We start from the raw sequence: 19,140 nt of genomic DNA on the forward strand, positions 1-19,140 counted from the left end.
CCAGGATGCTGCTGTCCTGCAGCCACTACTTCATCTGTGCAGTGGATAAATACACACCTTATGTGGCCCTGAAGATTCCAGAGTAGGAAAAGGAGTTTATGGGGAAAAGAAGGAGGGGATGTGACTTGGGAAATAAAAGGAAAACACATCCTTGAGAAAGAAACTGATGCTGTTTTGTCAGGACACAGAGCAAATATAAAATGAGGGAGAATCTTGCCTTCTGAAAGAATAGGCAAAGAGTTGGTTTTAGGGGGAGTTTAACCTTTATTTAATTTCAAAGTGTTCATTACAGATTCTCTCTTCAAGACTTGGTAAGCTGGATGAAGAGCTATGCATTTTGTCTTTTTGCTACAGCAATAAAGTCCCACAACATGCATATCTCTTACAATGGATTTTTTTTCTCACCTTCTTTCCCAAGGCATCTTTGAGATGATTATCAGTGAATAACTGGCTACATAATCTGTTATCTACTTTTCCTTTCATCGGCTGGTAAAAAAAAACCTGCACAGACTACACACAACAGTGCCAGCAGAAGAAAACACCTCTGGTTTCACTGAGACAAACACTGCTAAATATAGATTTTACCAAACTGTTGGTTCCTGAGTTCATAGGACTCATTTCCACTGTTTCTCAGTGGCTCCTTCTCATCCCCCATGTCACTGTCTTTCATCTGTGCAAAATAGGCAGGAGAAGCTTTGCATTCGTAGTGCCTGTCAAGAGATTTCAGGTGGATGAGCATGTGCAGAGCATAGGCCAGGACCAGCAGCAGAATCAGGGACATCACCAACCCCATCAGGATTGCTGGGGAGAAGAAGGATGCACAGTCTCTGGCGTAGGCAAAATGTCCTTCTTGAACGTTAAAACCTTGAATCTACAGAGAGAACAAGAGGGATCATGTTAAATAAAGTACTCGTGTTTCGTGAATTTGCTCCTGATGGCAGTAAGAATTTCTGATTTAACACCTGCACATTGCAAATTTGTGTCTCCCACTGATAGCTGGAGCTAATGCTCAGAGTTTATCCAGGTTAGTCTTCTGAAACTACCAGCTATTCTAATCCACTCTGCTGTGCTGCCCAAAAGGATTTGCAGCTGTGTTTCAGACAAACCTTCCACGCCCACTCTTGATGGCCCAGCAATATTTAATTGCAAGTGTGGTACCTTTCACATTAACTGTGCATCTCCAGCATCACTTGCTGAGGCTCTCCACAGTCTCTGCTTCAGACTGCACAAACTTCAACATGACAAACCAGGAAATATTCCCAAGTGCCTGCCCTAGGGCAAGATTTTTCTCACCAGTTCCACATGGGAGGTATGTGGCAGCAAACCAGCAAAACTACAGGAAGCTGCACCCAGCTATGGAAAACATCAGCAAGTTTTACTCTTGGCTTCAGCTCTAATATGGGTTTTAGCACTCTGGCATGCAGGGAATTGACTGCTCCACTAAATCAGACCATGGACATTTTTCACACAGTGACAAAAGGGGATCAGTTTTTTCCACTCCTTTCTCAGCTCCTCATGCCCTCTGACGCAGGTATCTAAATACAAGACACTCTAGTCCTGCCATCTTAGGCTCCCTCATTGTCAAACACAGAAGAATTGGCACTTTCAGAAGATTATTAATCTCATCCTAAAATAAGGACTTAAGATGGGTTAGGGGAATTATCCAGTGGCTTTAGAGGCAGGCTGGGGTAACTATAATCAGGGCACAAGGTAAAAATTCCTAGGCATCAAAAGCAAAATGAGATGGATCCCATGCCTGTGTTGTGGTGCTATTATTGGTGCTGAGTGTGAGAACTCAGCTCAAAATGATGTAACAACAGGAAATTAAATTCACTTGCCACTAGAGGGAACACAAGCAGAAAAACTACAAAAAACAGCCCTTAATTCCTTGGACAGGAAAACTCTTCGTTTCTATTTCATGCTCCACGTGATGCCTTAGGATTTTAGCTTTTGTATTTTTCATACATTTGTAATCCTGCAATTCTTTGGTGTGTAACTCTAAACTTCATATAGAGTGTCAGCAACTGTTTTCCCATTTTGGTCAGACAGAACAATTCCTCTCCAGGCCTGGGAATCAAGGACACCTCACTGTCTCAGGCCCTGAGAAACATAAACAAAAGTGAGTTTGGGGGGGATGCAAACTTGGGGTAAATGACTTCATACCTGAAGCTGTAACTGGAAGATTAACCCCCAATATGCAAATGGACCAAACATAAAAGTGTGAAAACCTGTGACCCCATGGTCCATTTTTGGGTAGCCCCTGGGAGGGGCTTTGTCTGCCTGAAATATACCTGAAGGCCCTTCAATAAATATAATCACTTTCTATTCCCTTAATTTTGCCTGGCTTTTGTTTTTAGGTAGTCCCAAAAAGGCATCACATGTAAGGCACAAGTGCAAAATTGGAAGGTATCTTTCCTCAGCACGAAGGGCAAAATCCCCCCTCAATCAATCAAGATGGGATCCATCTGGCTGAAATCCATGGCATCACCTGGAAGTCGACGAAAGTGACCTCCCAGAGCTGGGAGAGGTCGTTTGCAGAGCTGGGGATGAGCAGGGCATCATATCTCTGCAGGCTGCTGACGTGCTCACAGTGGAAGGAGTAAGTGGCTGGCGCGTGGATCCCCGTGGCGTTGAACGTGGCCTGCACAGAGTGATTGTACAGCAGCTGCAGCCTGTGCAAGCTGAACCAGTTCTGCACAGACAGCTGGTAGTAGCTGGTGGTTAACAAGAGCCTGGGAACACCGTGTTGGAACAGAGACAAGCAAGAAAATCAGTCAGAGGGTTGTAACTGTTGAATTCATGCACTGAACAACTTTGTAAGACTCATTGGCATGACCAGTTTATATCAGAATGAGCTCTTGCTCCTTCCATGGAGTCTGGAAAGGGAGGGACAACTTCCCACAGAGGGTGGCAGAGCCCTGGAACAGCTGCCCAGGGAGGCCCTGGAGTGTCTCTCTCTGGAGACATCCCACACGTTCCTGTGTCACTGCTCCAGGGGACCCTGCCTGGGCTTGAGCTGGGTGAGCTCCAGACATCCCTTCCAACCCCAAATACCCTGGGATTCTGTGATTTGAGATTGTTCACTGTGGCAGCTGAAGGAGTTTGGTTTCTCTCACAAAGCAAGAAGAATATGAAGGGATTTTGCCTAACTATTGGGAAAAATATGAATGCAACATTGGTATTGTACCCCACCCTGTCTATGGAAAGTCACTTATCAAGAAATGCTGTTCTCTTCTATCACCAAGAAGCAAACATAAAGTAGGTCACAGTCTGTTGCCCAGTCTGTAGTGAATTAGCAAGGTTCAGCTAAAATCTCAGACACAAGAAAATTCTACACAAAAGAGATGACCCAAAGTTTTCCACAAGTAGAAAAATCAATGTAGAAGAAAAAATGCCTTAATAAAATAAGGCAGGTGACAGCAGACATGCTGAATGCAGATATTTCAGTTATACAAGAGTTTCTCCCACATTATTTTTGCTTAAACAAATACACTTTAATTGCCCACGCCACTGCACAACAATTTATGTTAACATATTACTATCTGGTAAAAAAATTATTATATAAACTTACCTGATAACAAGTCCCTTTAGATTGCCAATGTCACCAAACTTCAGGGAAAGCCTAGGTCAAAAAGCAAGTAACATCAGGCTAGGAAAAAAATTCAAAAACCTTCAGAGAAAAAAGCAGCACAAAAGATTAAGCTCAGTTATACATGGAAATTTTTACTCAGTCTACCCTTAAAGTCAGTGGGGAAAAAACCTGAAAGGATTAAATCTTCCTCCAGTGAAATATATTCATCCACCTGTTAACTGGAATGAGACCTAGACTACCCAGAAAGAATAGAAATTCATGTTTAACTTCCAACACAACTCAATCTCACTGCTTCCCACCTTAGCTGATAATTAGGTTCAGGGGATGTCTGTTCTCCTCCTCAAGCCACGACATCTCTGCCATTAGAAAGTGTAAACAAACACCTTGTCCTCATCTTTTTAAATACCAGATCATGAAAGAAAGCAGAGGTGAGAGTTCAGATTTCCACGTTCTTTCTTTACAGCCTTACAAATGCCCTGGCTGTGAAGCAGCTCTGCAATATTCATCTGAGCAGCCTTGGGCATCTGGAGTTCAGTGAAGTGAAAGGCCCTATCAGGTTAATTAATGCAATACATAATTAGGGTGAATATATTCTTCTCACTGAAAAGTAGTATTTTGCCTCTTAAAACCTGCATGGAGATTCTCATTGTTCAAGTAAGACAAAAACAAAACACAGTGAAAGCATGCAGGTTCTGAAAGGCTTCCAAAATTAAAGTTGAAGAATACGAAAACAAAACAAAAGAAACAAAAACAACAGATTAAAAACAAACAAACAAAAAAGCAACCAGAGGAAAAAAAAAAAAAAGCTAGCCCCACAATTTCATAGGTGATCTAGACTTCTTGGGTAACACTGGTCCCCTAAGATAGGACATGAACCCAGACCATCCCTTGCTTTATTACAAAGGAAAGTCAGAAAGAGTTGAGGATTAGACAAATGGCAAATGTGCCATTCAACTGAAAAAAAGAATGCCGTTTGGACTATTATATCTGATACCATTCTTTGTGTTTTGAAACCATTAATTTTGCCTTAGTTTATTTTCTGTTAGTTTAAAATACTTACTAATCAGAAAAAGATTAATTGTAGGCCAGAAGAGAGAGACAAATGTGTGTTATCTTTTTTTTTATTTTTAACATAACTGTATTCCATTCTCTACCTCTGCCTGTCAAAAAAGTGCTGGATTAGTTCACGTGCTGATGATGTAATATTCAAACTGCCTTGTTGAATATTGTGAGGCTTGGGTTCTATTTCAATTTCACTTTTAGCTTTTTGGTAACTTCACCAAAATGTCTGTGCACGTTGTGCTGTACAATCAGAAAGAGGTAATACCTACTTTTCACTGAAAACATATTTAGATGTACAGATGAAATGTTGTATAAGAGAAAAATGAAACTGCTGGGTTTGGTCATGTTATTTTTATTGCTGTGTGTGTCATTATGAATTTAAACTCCCTTTATGGGATAGAATTAGTGCTGATGTTCAGTTAGGAATCTACCTCCTGATTTTTAGGCCTCCCAGAGTGGAATCTGGTGTGAGCCATGACGGGGAGAGAAGCAATCAGACACATGGCAAAGGAAATTAAAAAATTCCACATGCCTTCCTAGAACAGACAAGGCACTGGAGGATTTTGGGTGCAGTGGGGTTCATGTTTAACTCTCATTCAGGGTGAGAAGCATAAAAAGCAAACTTTTGCTGAATGCTTTTTTACTCAGGGTGAGAAACACTAAGCGAAACTGCTAAATGCTGCTGATACTGAAGAAATTAATGACAGGCTGGTATGCAGAGCTCAGGTTTTCAGGCACTCTTGTGCCACATGCAAACCTGTGATTAACCCACTCTTTGTCTCCAGCACCTCACAGGTCACAGCCTGGGATTTGGGGTGACCATCCAAACACAGACCTGCAGCTGTGCAGCACTGCTGGTGATACCTTAGGATTTTATCTTTTGTATTTTTCATATATTTGTAATCCTGCAATTCTTTAGTGTAAAATTCTAAATTCCATATACAGTGTCAGCTGCTGCTTTCCCATTTTGATCAGACTCAACAATTCCTCTGCAGGCCTGGGAATCAAGGACACCTCACTGTCTCAGGCCCTGAGAAATCTTTAAAAAAGTGAGTTTGGGGGGATGCAAACTTAGGGTAAATTACTTCGTTACCTGAAGCTGTAACTGGAAGATTAAGCCTCAATACACAAATGACCCAAACTTATAAAAGTGTGAAAACCTGTGACCCATGGCCCATTTTTGGGTGTAGCCCCTGGAGGGGCTTTGTCTGCCTGAAATACACCTGAAGGTCTCTTATTAATATATCTGCTTTTTAGCATCTTAATTTTGTCTGTCTTTTGTTTTTAGGTAGCCCAAAAAGGCATCACTGGAACACATCCCATGAAGGGATAATTAGTCAAGCACAGAACCTAAGCCCCACATTCAGCACAGGATCCCCTCTCAACCCCACAAGCAGCTGTGTAAAACAGATGGAGGTGAAACAGACCAACAGCTTCAGCTCCGTGAGAAGTAAAAGCAAAGCTGGCTGCCCCAAAGAGGGATTGCACCACTGCAACAATTGAATATGTGTGTCCACAAAAAGCTGGGTTTAAACTACATAACCCCTGCTGCCTGCAATGGCAGGACATCATCAGTAAAAGCCTGGGGCTCTGCAAAGGCTGTTCCCCTGATGCCCTGGAGTGGCCACCTGGAACAGAGGCTAGACAAGATTGAGAGAATAAAGCAGGTATTTATTAAAGGCCTTCAATAGATACACCTTGGGCAGTCAGAAGCTTTCAGAGGCTACACCCAAGATGGATGATGCTCACGAGTTTTTCAGACAATTGTAAGTTTGGTCCATTTATCAGGGGTTAATTCTCCAATCATTCTCCAATTACAGCTTCAGGTAATGTAGTCATTTACTCCCGGTTTGCTCCCTCCCAATTCACTTTTGTTCATACTTCTCAGGGCCTGAGGCTGTGGTGTGTCCTTGGACCACAAGCCCAGAGGAATTGTTTTGTCTGACCAAAATCTGAAGACAGTTAACTAACACTTTACATGAAGCTTAGAGTTATGCACTAATGCAGTACAGGATTTGAAAAATATAAAAAGCTAAAATCTTAATGCATCACTCCCCAGTGGTTATCTGGCCCCAGTTCCAGCTGCAGAGCAGAATTCCCCTTACATGGCGCTGTCCTCGCTGCAGTTTGAGTCCCCAACATCCACGGTGGCATGGACACCAAAGGTCCTGTCTGTCAAATCCAGCTGGGTGTGGTTCTCCAGCCGGATCATGATCCTCTTGGCCCAGAAGAGGATGCAGGGGGTGCCGTTGACGGTGACGTTCAGGGGGCTGTAGTGGCTGTGGGGGAACGGCCTCCAGGGTGCTCCTTCCCACTGTCCTCCCCTGCTCAAGTTGTACCTGACAACCTGAGGGAACACACAAAAGGTTTTTATCAGAAGATATAGTTTCAGGAGTTACTATCTCACCAGAATACATGAGCCAGCTTCGGACTGAGGAAGCAGAGGGATACCTGGCTGTATCCCTTCCCAGGGATGGCACCTCACAGAACATCCAACCCCAGCACAGAAGGTGCTCCCCCCAGGTGAAGACTCTCTAGCACACCTCTAAGAATTGCTTCAGCCCACTGGAAAGGGCTCAGGTTGTGCCAAGGACACAGCCCACCATGGTGGAAGCACACTGGGCAGCTCTCCAGGTGAGAGAATGTCTGAGTTTACACCTACCTGCAGGCAGCTTAGCTCACCATGGCTTTAAATCAGGGAAATACCTGCTGCAGAATGAGATGGATCAAGTAGGGATCCCTGCTTTTACAAAATCAGCTGCAGGACTAAAAACCCAGGGACTGCAGCTTCCATGTCATCTGCAGACTCCAGAAAATTGCCATCCCTTATAAGCCAAATTTCATAGCAAAAAGACAATTTGAATGTCAGGCAAGACAAATTGACTTAGTCCCCAGAAAGAATTAAATAATTTAACTGCTGTTCTCAGATTTCACACTCAGATTTCCAGTCACCATGTCCACCCTATCCAAATAGGGTAACACACACAATATCTGCATGACTGTTTTTAACACATCATGTGATTGCAAGTTCACATTAAAACAGGAAAGGTTTTCTGAGTCCTAGCCATAAACAGCATTTCACCAGGCTCCAGAAGGGACACAGTTAAGCCCCAAGGTTTTGTCTTGGCTTAAAGTGTGTGTGTGTGTGCTGTTTAGATTAGCAAATCATAACTCTCAGCTCAGACCCTGAACGATCCTTTTTGATACTGGACCTTACATATGGTACAATGATGTTTTAGGATTAAAATTAGTAAACACTGACAGGAACAAGCTGAAAGCAAGGCAAGATCATGGTGAGGAAATGTGGTGAGTGGCTATATGTGTATTTATATAAATGACAAGGCTGTCTCCTCAGATGTCCACATGAGAGAGATTTATTCAACATGTCACTAACATTGGAATGCATCACTTTTGGTAATGAAGCCTTTTATGCTCAGTTTTTGACAAGACCTACAGCCTGGTCTCAGGAAAAAAACTCCCACTAAAAATCTGAAGTTTTGCTTCAGCTCTTCCTTCAGTACTAACTGATATGAGAACAAGACTGGTCACAGCAGCTAAATCCCATTGTACAGAATATGGATATAAGGATTTTGTCCTTCCAGAAAGATCCTGTGCCCAAACCCATGGCCAGCCAGCAGCAGCACTTGAGTGGTCACCTCAGCCCTCACAAAAGCAGAGCATATTTGTACAAGTGCTGAGGCAGAACTGTATCACAATATTTTAGATGGTTTTGTTGGCTGTTTCTTTAAACAAAGTAAGACAAATTTAATTCAGCAATGTAAGTTGGAAGATGTAAATGTGCTATGAAAAGACTTCACAGATCCAATCCTCCAGACATTACCTGTGCAATTGCCACTTGATTGGCATTAAAATTTGGCTTCACATGACCATTGTAACGCTGACCTGCAAAAGGAGTGTTATTTCATTATTAGTATATTATAAACATCCATTTGTAAACACATTTATAAAACCAAACATTTATTAAATTTTTCACATTCTTATGCAAACAATAATTATCTGCACAAAATGTGTATGTCAGAATTACTGATTTTGCCTTGGACAATACTTGACTTGCAGCAAATACTGCCTTCACTGCATGTATTTCCTAATTTCTTGTTCACCAAAGTTCCTCTTGTTTTCATTGGACACCTTGTAACCCTCACTAAGAGTAACTCCAGGGCCTCAAAATTGCAGGATTCAGTCTATATATGTAATTATTCATCTCAAAGACAACAAAAGACACTTTTTTCTTCCTACAGCAAATTCATCACAGGGTATGTGTTGAATTGCCTGGCAAAAGTGTGATAACTGTGCTGGGAACTTTCTCCCTGCACTGCCAGAGACAGGAAGATGTGACAAATGCCCTGACATCCCAACTCCTCCTTGCCAGGAGTGTGAAGTTTCACAAGCACAGATCATTTCATGGGCACTCGCACAGCTCCATCCTTCAAACATTTAACTCTCTTTTCATTTGGTTAAAAAAAGGTGAAGGCTTTTCCCTTCCACATTCTCACTGCATCTCAGAGCTGGACAGCGAATGATTATTTTAACAGGCAAATCCTCTAAAGGGTATTTTTTAAGAGAGTTAACAAAACATGTGACAAAAGAGTCTCCAATGCCAAGAGAAGCAACATCTGGGAATGAAATATTCTACAGCAACAGTAACACAACCAGCAGCCAGGGGTTCAGCCCCCTGAAAGCCTTACCATTTCTCTGGAGAGAATCTTGATCTGAAAATTCATGTGAACTAGGAGAGAGGAGAAAAGTATTTATTGTGCAGCATCCGAATTCAAAGTCTGCAGCAAGTTTAGTGGGGAAAGCTCCTGTTGCTGCTTCACTCCACAAAATATTCCAAAGGTAACTCAAGTCCTTGGCTGGTGAAGGCCACAGGAACAGGGTAAATTATCCCAAAGCTGCTGTAGCCTGGCTAAAAATGTCTCATTTTCAGACATCACTCAGCTGGACTAACCCTGACAGGCACTTCCATGCCCTTACCATGCTGACAAAAGGCTTCATTACCCCTCTAGTCCCATCCCATGGGATGTGAGTTTTGGGCTGGAGACTGAGCCAGTTCCAGTGCATAAGCAAGGGAACCAAGGAGAGCTCAGCATCACCCTCATTTCCCAGGGAAGATCAGAAGCAACACATTGGATTTAGAGCAAAAGCAGGGGTTTAGAATGCCTTAGGCACAGATTTACACCACGTGAAAACAGCTCCTGGATGGCTCCAGGCAATAACAAACCCCATGGAAATCACTGCAAGGCAGGGCTCAGGTGAAGCACATCTCAAGTGACAACTACCAGGCTCATGCAGTTTTCAGCATTTGATTTTCTTCTTAGGCATGTCTTCAGCTGGTGTCAGCACTATCAGCTTTCCTGAGCCAGAGATTTAAGCCCAGTGGATTCATAAACACCAACAAACACCTAAAGATCAAAGTCCAAGAAACCAGGACTCAGTCAGGACCAGACTCCTCTCCATGAGTCCATGAACACTTCCCACATTACAGCAGCTTCTTTGGGACCTGCATCCCCCTTCAGTGAATTGATTTGCTCCTGTGATGGCCTCTGTCCCCTTCCCAAGGCTTCCATCAGAATTCCCACTCTCCTAGCATCAACACACAGACCCTCCACACCCCGCCCTGCTTGTGCTCCTCAGTGCCCTCCAGACTGGCCTCACCTTCCACTGCACATGGAAATACACTTCCATCTTCTTCCCTTATCCCATCTCTTACCATCTTTCCAAACCATCACAGCAGAAAAAATTGTGGAAATATTTACACTGAGGCTGACACATAAATATTAGGAATTAGAGTGGTTTTCAGTGTTTATGTGCAAATTTCACCATAGGTTCTTGGAATTACAAAGCCTGGGCTTGGCACTCCTGGGAAGTGCTTGGATAGCAGGGTGAAACCCTGCCCTGGTGGGTTCTGGGCAGGAGGATTTGTCTGACCCACTGGCATGCACAGGAGTGATCCCAACCTAATTTCCATCACAGCACCCTCAAGGGCAGATAAATACGAGTCCAAGCAGCAGTGGGGCAGCCTAGAGCCCACCCTGCTTGCTGCCAGGCTGAAAGAACTTTATAAATACCTTACATTCAGAAAAGTTCAACTCTGTCCAAATTTATCTGGCAGTTTTGTTTACATATGGAGAGACCAACTTTGTTCTCAGTCGCAGCTTTGAAACCCCAGTGGCTTCAAGAAGCACTTCCAGAGTGGGTCCTTTTTCTCCCACTGCTTTTTGGGTGCAAGGGTTAGTGCTAGCCTGGGGTCTCCAGGGAGCTTGAGGCTGCTCATACTAACAGCAAATAGCCTTCAGAGATGGGTGGAAATATTCAGACTTTGACACAGAGGTTATAAAAGACGTGGGTACAATGGACCAAAACTTGTTTTCTCACTTAAACAAAACTCTCTCTCAGATTGTTTTACAGTTAGGAATGTGGGTCTTGTAATTTGATGCAGCTTTTTTTATCCTCTCCAGTCTTTCTTCATGACAGAAGCCTGCAGGCTGAAAAAGGCAAATGGGAAGGGGGGGCATTTTTTTTTCATGATGATAGCTACAAAACCAGGGCTTGCCAAAAAGACATGAATGTATATTATTTAGTTATTCTGACTTTAGTTATACTTAGTTGCAGATAGATACAGATATAGACAGATAGATAGACAGATAGTTATGCTTAGTTATACTTTTAGCTCCTCATAGCCATTTATTCCAGCTTGGAAATCACCATGCTGTGGTAGCTGGATTAAAATATTTGGGTTGGAAGCAGAATGGTGCAAAATTGCACAATTTATTCCATTCCCTGACAGGTTTTTATGCTGTTCATGGAAGAGGAAAGGTTAATTCTGGTTTTGTGACTGTCCATTACGAAAAATGAATCCTGGCTCCTCCACACCCCATGTAGGCTCAGCCACTCTGGGAGAGTTGTCACATCTCTGCTTTCAGCATGAAGACACTCAAACAGAGATGAATGTGCACAGCTGATGAAATATTCATGTTTTCATGAGGAAGGCAGAGCAGAGAGTGACCCGGGAGCCACCACAGCACTACGAACACACTCAGCCCCGTGCCAGGCATGCGAGGAAGGTCCCTCCAGCCAGGCCCTCCTGCTAATTACTCCATTAATTAGCAGTGCTGGCTTCCTCCTCTCCTCCTGCAGAAGACATGCAGTGCCATCAGGAAGGGAAATTCATCACCCCACGTCACTGTAGCACATCCAGGCTGTCACTGGCACATGAGGACAATCCCATTCCGGTTTTTGGGCAGCACAAGTGGATGTTGATGTTATCAGCTCTATCACCTGCCCCTGACACTCAGCCCTGAGGTGTCACCAGGCTGTGACCCATGGACTGTCCATGGCCACCCTGATGCCAAAACAGCAGCTTTTCCACCCAAGAGGTGAGCTGGGGAATCCACAGGCACCAGCGCCCTGTCATCCTCAGCTGGAGCGTGTTCCACAGAAACAAAAGTATTGAAAGTGAGAAAAGAGAAAATAGCTACACGTTAAAAAATATGTGTTCCCTTTTGATTATAAAAATGGTAATTACATGTATAGGAGAAAAGAAACTAGTCAGCACTAGTGCAGTGTCCACAACAAATAATTTCTAGCACATTGAGTTAGGAACCCTTTTATCAGCCTCTCTTACCCTGAAATTTCAAATTCATTTGTTCACAAGTGGTGTATGTTTCAATGAGCCATATTTTTCCTCACCATTTGGTAAACAGCTCTCCCAGATCCACCCAGGCACGTATGTTGTATGTTGAATTTACCAAACCAAGCATGTTAGGAACCCACATGAAATTGGATTAGCCCTAATACAAAGCACTGGAAGGACTAATCACTATGTAAAACCCAATTAAATAAGATTATAAGTATAAAGAAGTGTAAATTTCCTCTTATCAGATGACATTATCCATCTATATGAGATAACAGAGTCTGGTTTGTCTGCAAAATTGATAAACACTCCAGCTCTTGAGGACTTCCACGTAAACAGCATTTTCAAATAACCACATGAATAATCCTGGCACTCAGCAGGGGTTGAGTGTGGAGGTCACAGACAGTTTTCATGCCATGTCCACACTTCTACTCTTCATGTCAGTGCTCTGATGAACTGCACCAGATGGAGAAATGCACTCTACATCTACAGAAACATTATTTCTGTATTTCCATTACTTCAGAGTCATCTCCCTAAGACTGAGAAACTCCAGCTGCAGAATTCCTCACTGGCTGTTGAACTGGTTACAACCAATTTTTGAGAAGGCCAATTGAAAAATAACATGTGACCTCTCAAATGTACTAAAAATAAAATTATGAAAGGTGAGGAGCACCTGGGGGCAATGCACTGCTTCTAGTCCTAGGGACACTTGACATAAGGAATTTCAGTGAAGTTATTAATCCTATAAATGTGTAAGTTTGGAGAGATCAGATTCAAGGAAAGAGCTGGTTCCTTCTCAGAAACATCCTGACAAAAAAAACACTGACTTTTAAATGCCCCTATGTAAGTTGTATCAATAAGAAATATGTACAAACCCCACAACTCATCTCTTTTTTTTTAACGTGTGATTTGACACAGGGAGACAGATTTCCATAAATATTTTACAAAGCACTGATTACTGGGGCTGATGTGCAATTTAATGGGTGTCCAACAAGGTCTGGGTCAGAACAAGATGATACTCAAGCTCCCGTTTTTAATACAAAAAGAGACATTGAGCTCATAGAACTTCTAGCAAATTAACATTGTGCAGGCACAATCCCACTCCCAAGGAAGCAAAATTCCAATTTGATTCACTGGCATCAAGATCATTACTTCACCTCTTAACATTTATTGCAATGAAGTTCAGGTAATGTTCCACTGCTTGCTCTCTGTAAGATTTTGGTCTGATTGAAAAAAAAAATAAATTATACTAAGAAGAGCAGTAAGAAATCTGAGAACTGGCAGAGGAGAGCAGCAAGTAAGCTATTTAATGAAAACATATTGTAGTATTTATCAGTAACTGACTACCAGATCTCTTAATACAAGCTTAAGCAAATCACCACATGTCCTTCTTGCCTCAAATGCACAGATTTTACTGACAGCCGTGACCTTCATCAGCGTGTTTGCTCTGTGTGTTTTTGGTGACTTTGGGCACCATTCAACTCACACAGCTCAGGCTGTTTTCACTTTCCTAACGCTTGGCTCTACAAAGTCCCCTCTTCCCCCTGCTATGATCTGGGCTCACTGTGTTTCATTAGAGAGTCAAACAGCACTACTAATAACAAACCCAAATCTCCAGTAATTTTGTAAGTTTAATATCCACTTGCAATATCGGATTCACGCTTCAAACATTCTACACAAGCAGAATATTTTCGTGCCTGTGTTTCTTGGAGTAGTTTTCATACCCTTGCTGTTATACTATTTATAACTCCCTTTTCTCAGGGACCAGGGAAAGTCAATGTGGGAGTCATTAAAACGTAACCAAATGTCGGGCGGATGCACAGAAAACACCCGGTTTTAAACTGTTTAACACAAAATTGTTTCAAAGTTACGTCTCTAACGCACCGCCAGCCTCAAAATAATTAATTTCTCCAACAGCCCGGGGTGTTTTCAGACCTGGAAAGGAAACCACAGCCGGTTCCTCGCATTCTGAAGGCGGCAGGAACGGCAGCGTTTAAAACCTGCGCTCGCCCGGCTCCGCCACCGCTCCGCGCCCGGGTACCGACCTGTTCCCCGCGGGGCTTTTCTCCTCGGAGCCGCCGAGCCCGGCGCAGGCCAGCAGCAGCAGCAGCCGCAGGGCAGCGTTCCCGTCCATGGGGAGGCGAGGAGCCCCTCCACGCCCGGCACATCAGCGCCCTGCTCCGGGGGCGGGACAGCGGCGGGGCGGCGGCTGCGGGCGGAGCTGCCGCTCCCTCCCCGCTCCATTCCATCCCCGCTCCTTTCCATCCCCGCTCCATCCTATTCCCGCTCCATCCCCGCTCCCTCCTGGCTCCTTTCCCGCCTCATATCCGCTCCTTTCCATCCTCGCTCCCTCCCCGCTCCATCCCCGCTCCTTTCCACCCCCTCTCCATCCCCACTCCTTTCCATCCCAGCTCCCTCCTGGCTCCTTCCCCACTCCTTCTCCGCTCCTTTCTATCCTCTCTCCATCCCCACTCCGTTCCATCCCCACTTCTTCCCCGACTCATCCCCACTCCATCCCTGCCCCATCCACGCTCCATTCCCGCTCCCTCCCTGCTCCATCCCCGCTCCTTCCCCGTCCCGTCCTCGCTCCATCCCCGCTCCAGCCCCACCAACACCGCCCTCCGTGTGTCCCTCGCACCTCCCGACACCTCCTGAAGCAGCGATCACTCGGTCTGGGGAAATGGTACCCGGGCGAGAGCTGCTTGATAATGGGGGGGGAAAGGAACAGGATCAAAGGAGCTCTAAAATCATACTGAGGTTCACTTCTTATCTGTAGTTAACCGTGACCTTAAAGGGAGATGAGGGTGATGCTTACAAGCAGTTCTGGGATTTCTCCCTCTGTTCACAGAAAGAATTGCATTCTGAAGTCTTCTAATATCTTATATCGTCTATATCTTATATAGATTAGATGGATGGATGGATGGATGAATGGATGGATAGATAGATGATAGATAGATAGATAGATAGATAGATAGATAGATAGATAGATATAACCCATCCATTCCACCCCCTGCCACAGGCAGGGACACCTTCCACTGTCCCAGGCTGCTCCAAGCCCCAGTGTCCAGCCTGACCTTGGGCACTGCCAGGGATCCAGGGGCAGCCACAGCTTCTCTGGGCACCCTGTGCCAGGGCCTGCCCACCCTCCCAGGGAACAATTCCCAGTGTCCCATCTACTCCTGCCCTCTGGAGTGGGAAGCTCTAGGCCAGGCCACAGCTGCGAGGTGCCCACAGAATCAATGTTTGTGTTTCTGGGCTGCCAGATCAAGACACCAAAGCCCCCACACATCACAGTTACTACAGGGGGTTGGCTCTGGGTCATCCTCAAGAGATTTGTGGGTCAGACACCCCTAAAAATCATGGAGTCATAAAATGATTTGGGCTGGAAGGGACCTTAGAGATCTAGTTCCAAAACCTTTAAATATAAGGCAGGACACAGCCATACACCAATCTTCAGGCATCAGACACCCAGGCCTGTCCTGCTACCTGCTGATGGCACCATCAGGGAAGCTTCACTTTGCTGATTAGGAGCTCCTGCCTGTTGCATTCTAGATATTAGAGAAGGATTGGGGCTTTAGCATTGTAATCATTAAAAAGGATTTGCCATCTTAATTCATTTCTCCTTCTGGGATGCAGAGGGTATCTGCTCCTCTGAGAAATCCCCCAACAGCTTGTCCTCAGTCGAGAGGCTTCTATCCAATTTAAGGAGGAGTAAAGATACTTATGTGAGAATCCCAGATTGAAAAATGAGATGAGGGAATGTAGGATTAAGCAAAACCTACTTGAAGATAACCCCTAAATTTTCTGAGAAGCATCAGCATGCATAATGCTAAAGTTAGAGCAATTAGAATGGACACGTGGCTCAGTTAAAAAATTTAAGCAGCCCTGGGAAGGGACAGAAGCATCACACACTTTTCTAAACACTGTGAGGTCACTAATGTCACTGTTCAGTGCCTGGTTCCTAATTAATGGAGGGAAAGGCACAGAGAGGATTTCTGGTGGTGCCTTGAAATTTGATCCATGTGAATCCATTTCCCAAGCATTCCTCAACCACCTGAGAGTAAAAGCTAAGAAATAAAAACTCTGAAATACAAACCAGCAATGTGCAAAAGAAGAAAAAATGTGTCGTGTGAGGGCAGAGAAAGTGAAATAAAGTAGCATAAGCAACACATGGGAGGCCACAGGTAAAGTCAGCCCAGGCTGAACCCCAGATGATGCTGTGTGACAACTGAATGCACCTTTATCTGTACTTTCACTCCCTGTGTTTCCATTTATCAATTTATCAATACCTGCTTTCTTGGGCCACCATTTCACAGAAAAAATATAGCAAATTTCATCTGAAAAAATGGGGGGCTTGCAGACAACCCAGAAAACACCTAACACTAAACTGCCAGCATAGGTTAAACCAGAATAAATCAGTGAAAATATCCTGACTATGTCACTAGGGGTGCTGATATTAATGCTAGGGGTACTGATAGTAAATCACTAATCAGTAATCAACTGAAATATTGGTGAAGCAAAGAGCCAGAGTAAAAGCCTTTCCTCGCCCCTTGACTCCTGTTGATAATAACAATTCAACATTTCTCAAAAATTCTGCTTTTTTGTGAGGTTCAAGCATAAACAAATACACTTGATACCTGAAAAGAAAGTAGATCCTTCATTCTGGTGAAGAATTATGACAAAATCAGCATCTCTGAATTACTGGGCTTTGTAAGAAGTTCTGAAATGAGGCTTGCATGCAACAGTCCTGACACAGGTGTGGTTAGGGCAGCTCTTGTGATTCTGTTTTTGAATTGCTGTTGTACTTTTGTCTGGTTTATACTGAAATCAACCAGAAAAAGCTTCATCCTTGAACTTTTTGTGGCCACAAATGAACCACCTGTAGGGCAAAGTCCATGGGAAGTCAGCAGAATCCCAGAATCACTGAGGTTGGAGAAGCCCTGCCAGCCCATTGAGTCCATCCTGGGACTGATCTCCACCTTGTCCCCAGCTCAGAGCTCTGAGTGCCACATCCAGCCCTTCCTTGGACACCTCCAGGGATGGGGACTCCAAACCTCCCTGGACAGCCCCTGTCAAGCCCTGACCACCCCTTCCATGGAGAAATTCCTGCTGGTGTCCAACCTGATCCTCCCCTGGCCCAGGCTGAGGCCATTCTCTCTTGCCCTGTTGTTTGCAGCCTGCAAGATGGGCTATGCTAGGCTGAAAGTGTTCCAGTATTCCAAGTAAAAGGGTTAAAACCTCTGTCAATCATCTTTCCCCCACCTCCCATTTGGAGGTGCGGTGTTGGTTGTGGTTATTCCTGCTGCAGAACTCCTCTGATGACCAGGCAGCAAGGTGCCACTTGTGTGCTCCACATCTCCTACTGAGGACATTCCCACCCCCAGGAAGGAGGCACCATGGTTCTTATCGTACTTTAAACAATGCCTTTTTTTTTTTTTTTTTTTTTGCCTTTTTTTTCCCTTTTTTTTTTGCCTTTTTTTTTTCCTTTTTTTTTTTTTTTTTTTTTTAATCTACCTGGCATGAAAGGTAATTATTCAAGTCAGTGCAAAGGCCGACAGTTCTGTCAGGGCTGTGAAGCAGTCAGGAGTGACAGGTTAGACATGACACCCTGCCCACCCCCAGTGTGTCACCCCTGTCCAGACAACCCCCCATCACACAGAGTGTGACCAGACAGACACTCATGGAGACCCTGGGATGACAGCTGTGCTGCAGCAATTGTGCACAGGCTGGGTTTGCATGCTACAAAGATGGATAATTTATCCCTGTGGCTTGTGTCTCCTCAGGCACACACAGCACAAATCATTTCCAGCTGTTTGCAGTCACCTCCCAGTGTCATGTCAGGTCACCACGAAGCTTCCTAAATCAACCAAAGTGTGAGGTGTCAGCCACTTTACAGGTATCAGCACTGAACACATCACCTTTTTAATCTAATTTATCATTGTTGCTCTGATTCACCATGTACTGACAATACTATGGAAGCACAGACAGAAAACCAGCCTTGAAATATACAAAAATCTTGTCTCAGTTCCAACACAATATTCCCCCTGGGAAACTAACCAGGCCAAAAAGCCCTTCTGCATCCTTATGGGAGAGGATGCAAAAATTAATCCTTTTACAACTCTTTTCTGCTTCCTTGTGAGGGTGGGGAGGCCCTGGCACAGGGTGCCCAGAGAAGCTGTGGCTGCCCCTGGATCCCTGGCAGTGTCCAAGGTCAGGCTGGACACTGGGGCTTGGAGCAGCCTGGGACAGTGGAAGGTGTCCCTGCTCATGACAGGGGTGGAACTGGATGAGTTTTAGGGTTCCATTCAACCCAAAATAGTCTGGGATTCCAGGACTGCCTTTTTGTGTCCCACATCCCCAAAGATCCCATCCCTGGGAAATCCCCATGCATACTCCAAGCCTTCCTCCACCTTCAGGGAAGGGTTTGGGGGAAACTACCCCAAAAAGACCCCACAAAAATCCCAGTGTGTGTCACACAACCCAGCTGTCCTTGGTTGTGCAGCGCCACGGGACGCCAGGCATCAGAGATCAGATTATACCGGGAGTTTCAGGATAAGTGGTGGGATTTTGGGTGGATTTGTCTGCTTGGCCAACCGAGACATTTAATTTTAGAAGCGCTTATCTGGTAGCACTCTCCAAAGAGAGCAGCTGCCCAGAGTGCCCTGAGGACTGTGCCCAGGAGGGGAGTTCTGCAAAAAGGAAAGAGTCTCAGACTCTCTGAATCACAGAATGGTTTGGGTTGGACACTGATGGTCATCTTGCTCCAACCCAAACCATGGGATACCTTCCAGGGACACACCCTGAGGCCCCCTGTGCCTGCACACCTCTCACT

The 19,140-nt window shown here is 44.5% G+C and overlaps 1 protein-coding gene across 1 annotated transcript; it reads right to left on the reverse strand.

Moving 5' to 3' along the window:
• Positions 1 to 310: 310 nt before the first annotated feature.
• Positions 311 to 14,455, reverse strand: LOC310922448 (V-type proton ATPase subunit S1-like protein). Its single transcript, XM_083883020.1, has 7 exons — positions 14,354 to 14,455; positions 9,361 to 9,401; positions 8,496 to 8,557; positions 6,760 to 7,001; positions 3,572 to 3,622; positions 2,489 to 2,732; positions 311 to 871 (listed from the first exon to the last, which is right to left on the reverse strand). Exons 1-7 carry the CDS (start codon positions 14,440 to 14,442, stop codon positions 569 to 571), a joined length of 1,032 nt encoding a protein of 343 aa, XP_083739146.1. The 5' UTR covers positions 14,443 to 14,455; the 3' UTR covers positions 311 to 568.
• Positions 14,456 to 19,140: the final 4,685 nt, after the last annotated feature.

The sequence above is a fragment of the Zosterops lateralis genome (genome assembly GCF_965231275.1).
Source record: "Zosterops lateralis genome assembly, chromosome: Z".
In the NCBI taxonomy this organism is placed as follows: domain Eukaryota; kingdom Metazoa; phylum Chordata; class Aves; order Passeriformes; family Zosteropidae; genus Zosterops; species Zosterops lateralis.

Excerpts from the sequence above, each read along its gene's own strand:
- LOC310922448 (XM_083883020.1), bottom strand. The coding sequence starts at position 14,442 with ATGGACGGGAACGCTGCCCTGCGGCTGCTGCTGCTGCTGGCCTGCGCC. Across the intron at positions 7,002-8,495 it reads ATCAAGTGGCAATTGCACAG|GTTGTCAGGTACAACTTGAG; the intron begins GTAATGTCTGGA and ends GTGTTCCCTCAG. Across the intron at positions 2,733-3,571 it reads CTAAAGGGACTTGTTATCAG|GCTCTTGTTAACCACCAGCT; the intron begins GTAAGTTTATAT and ends CGGTGTTCCCAG.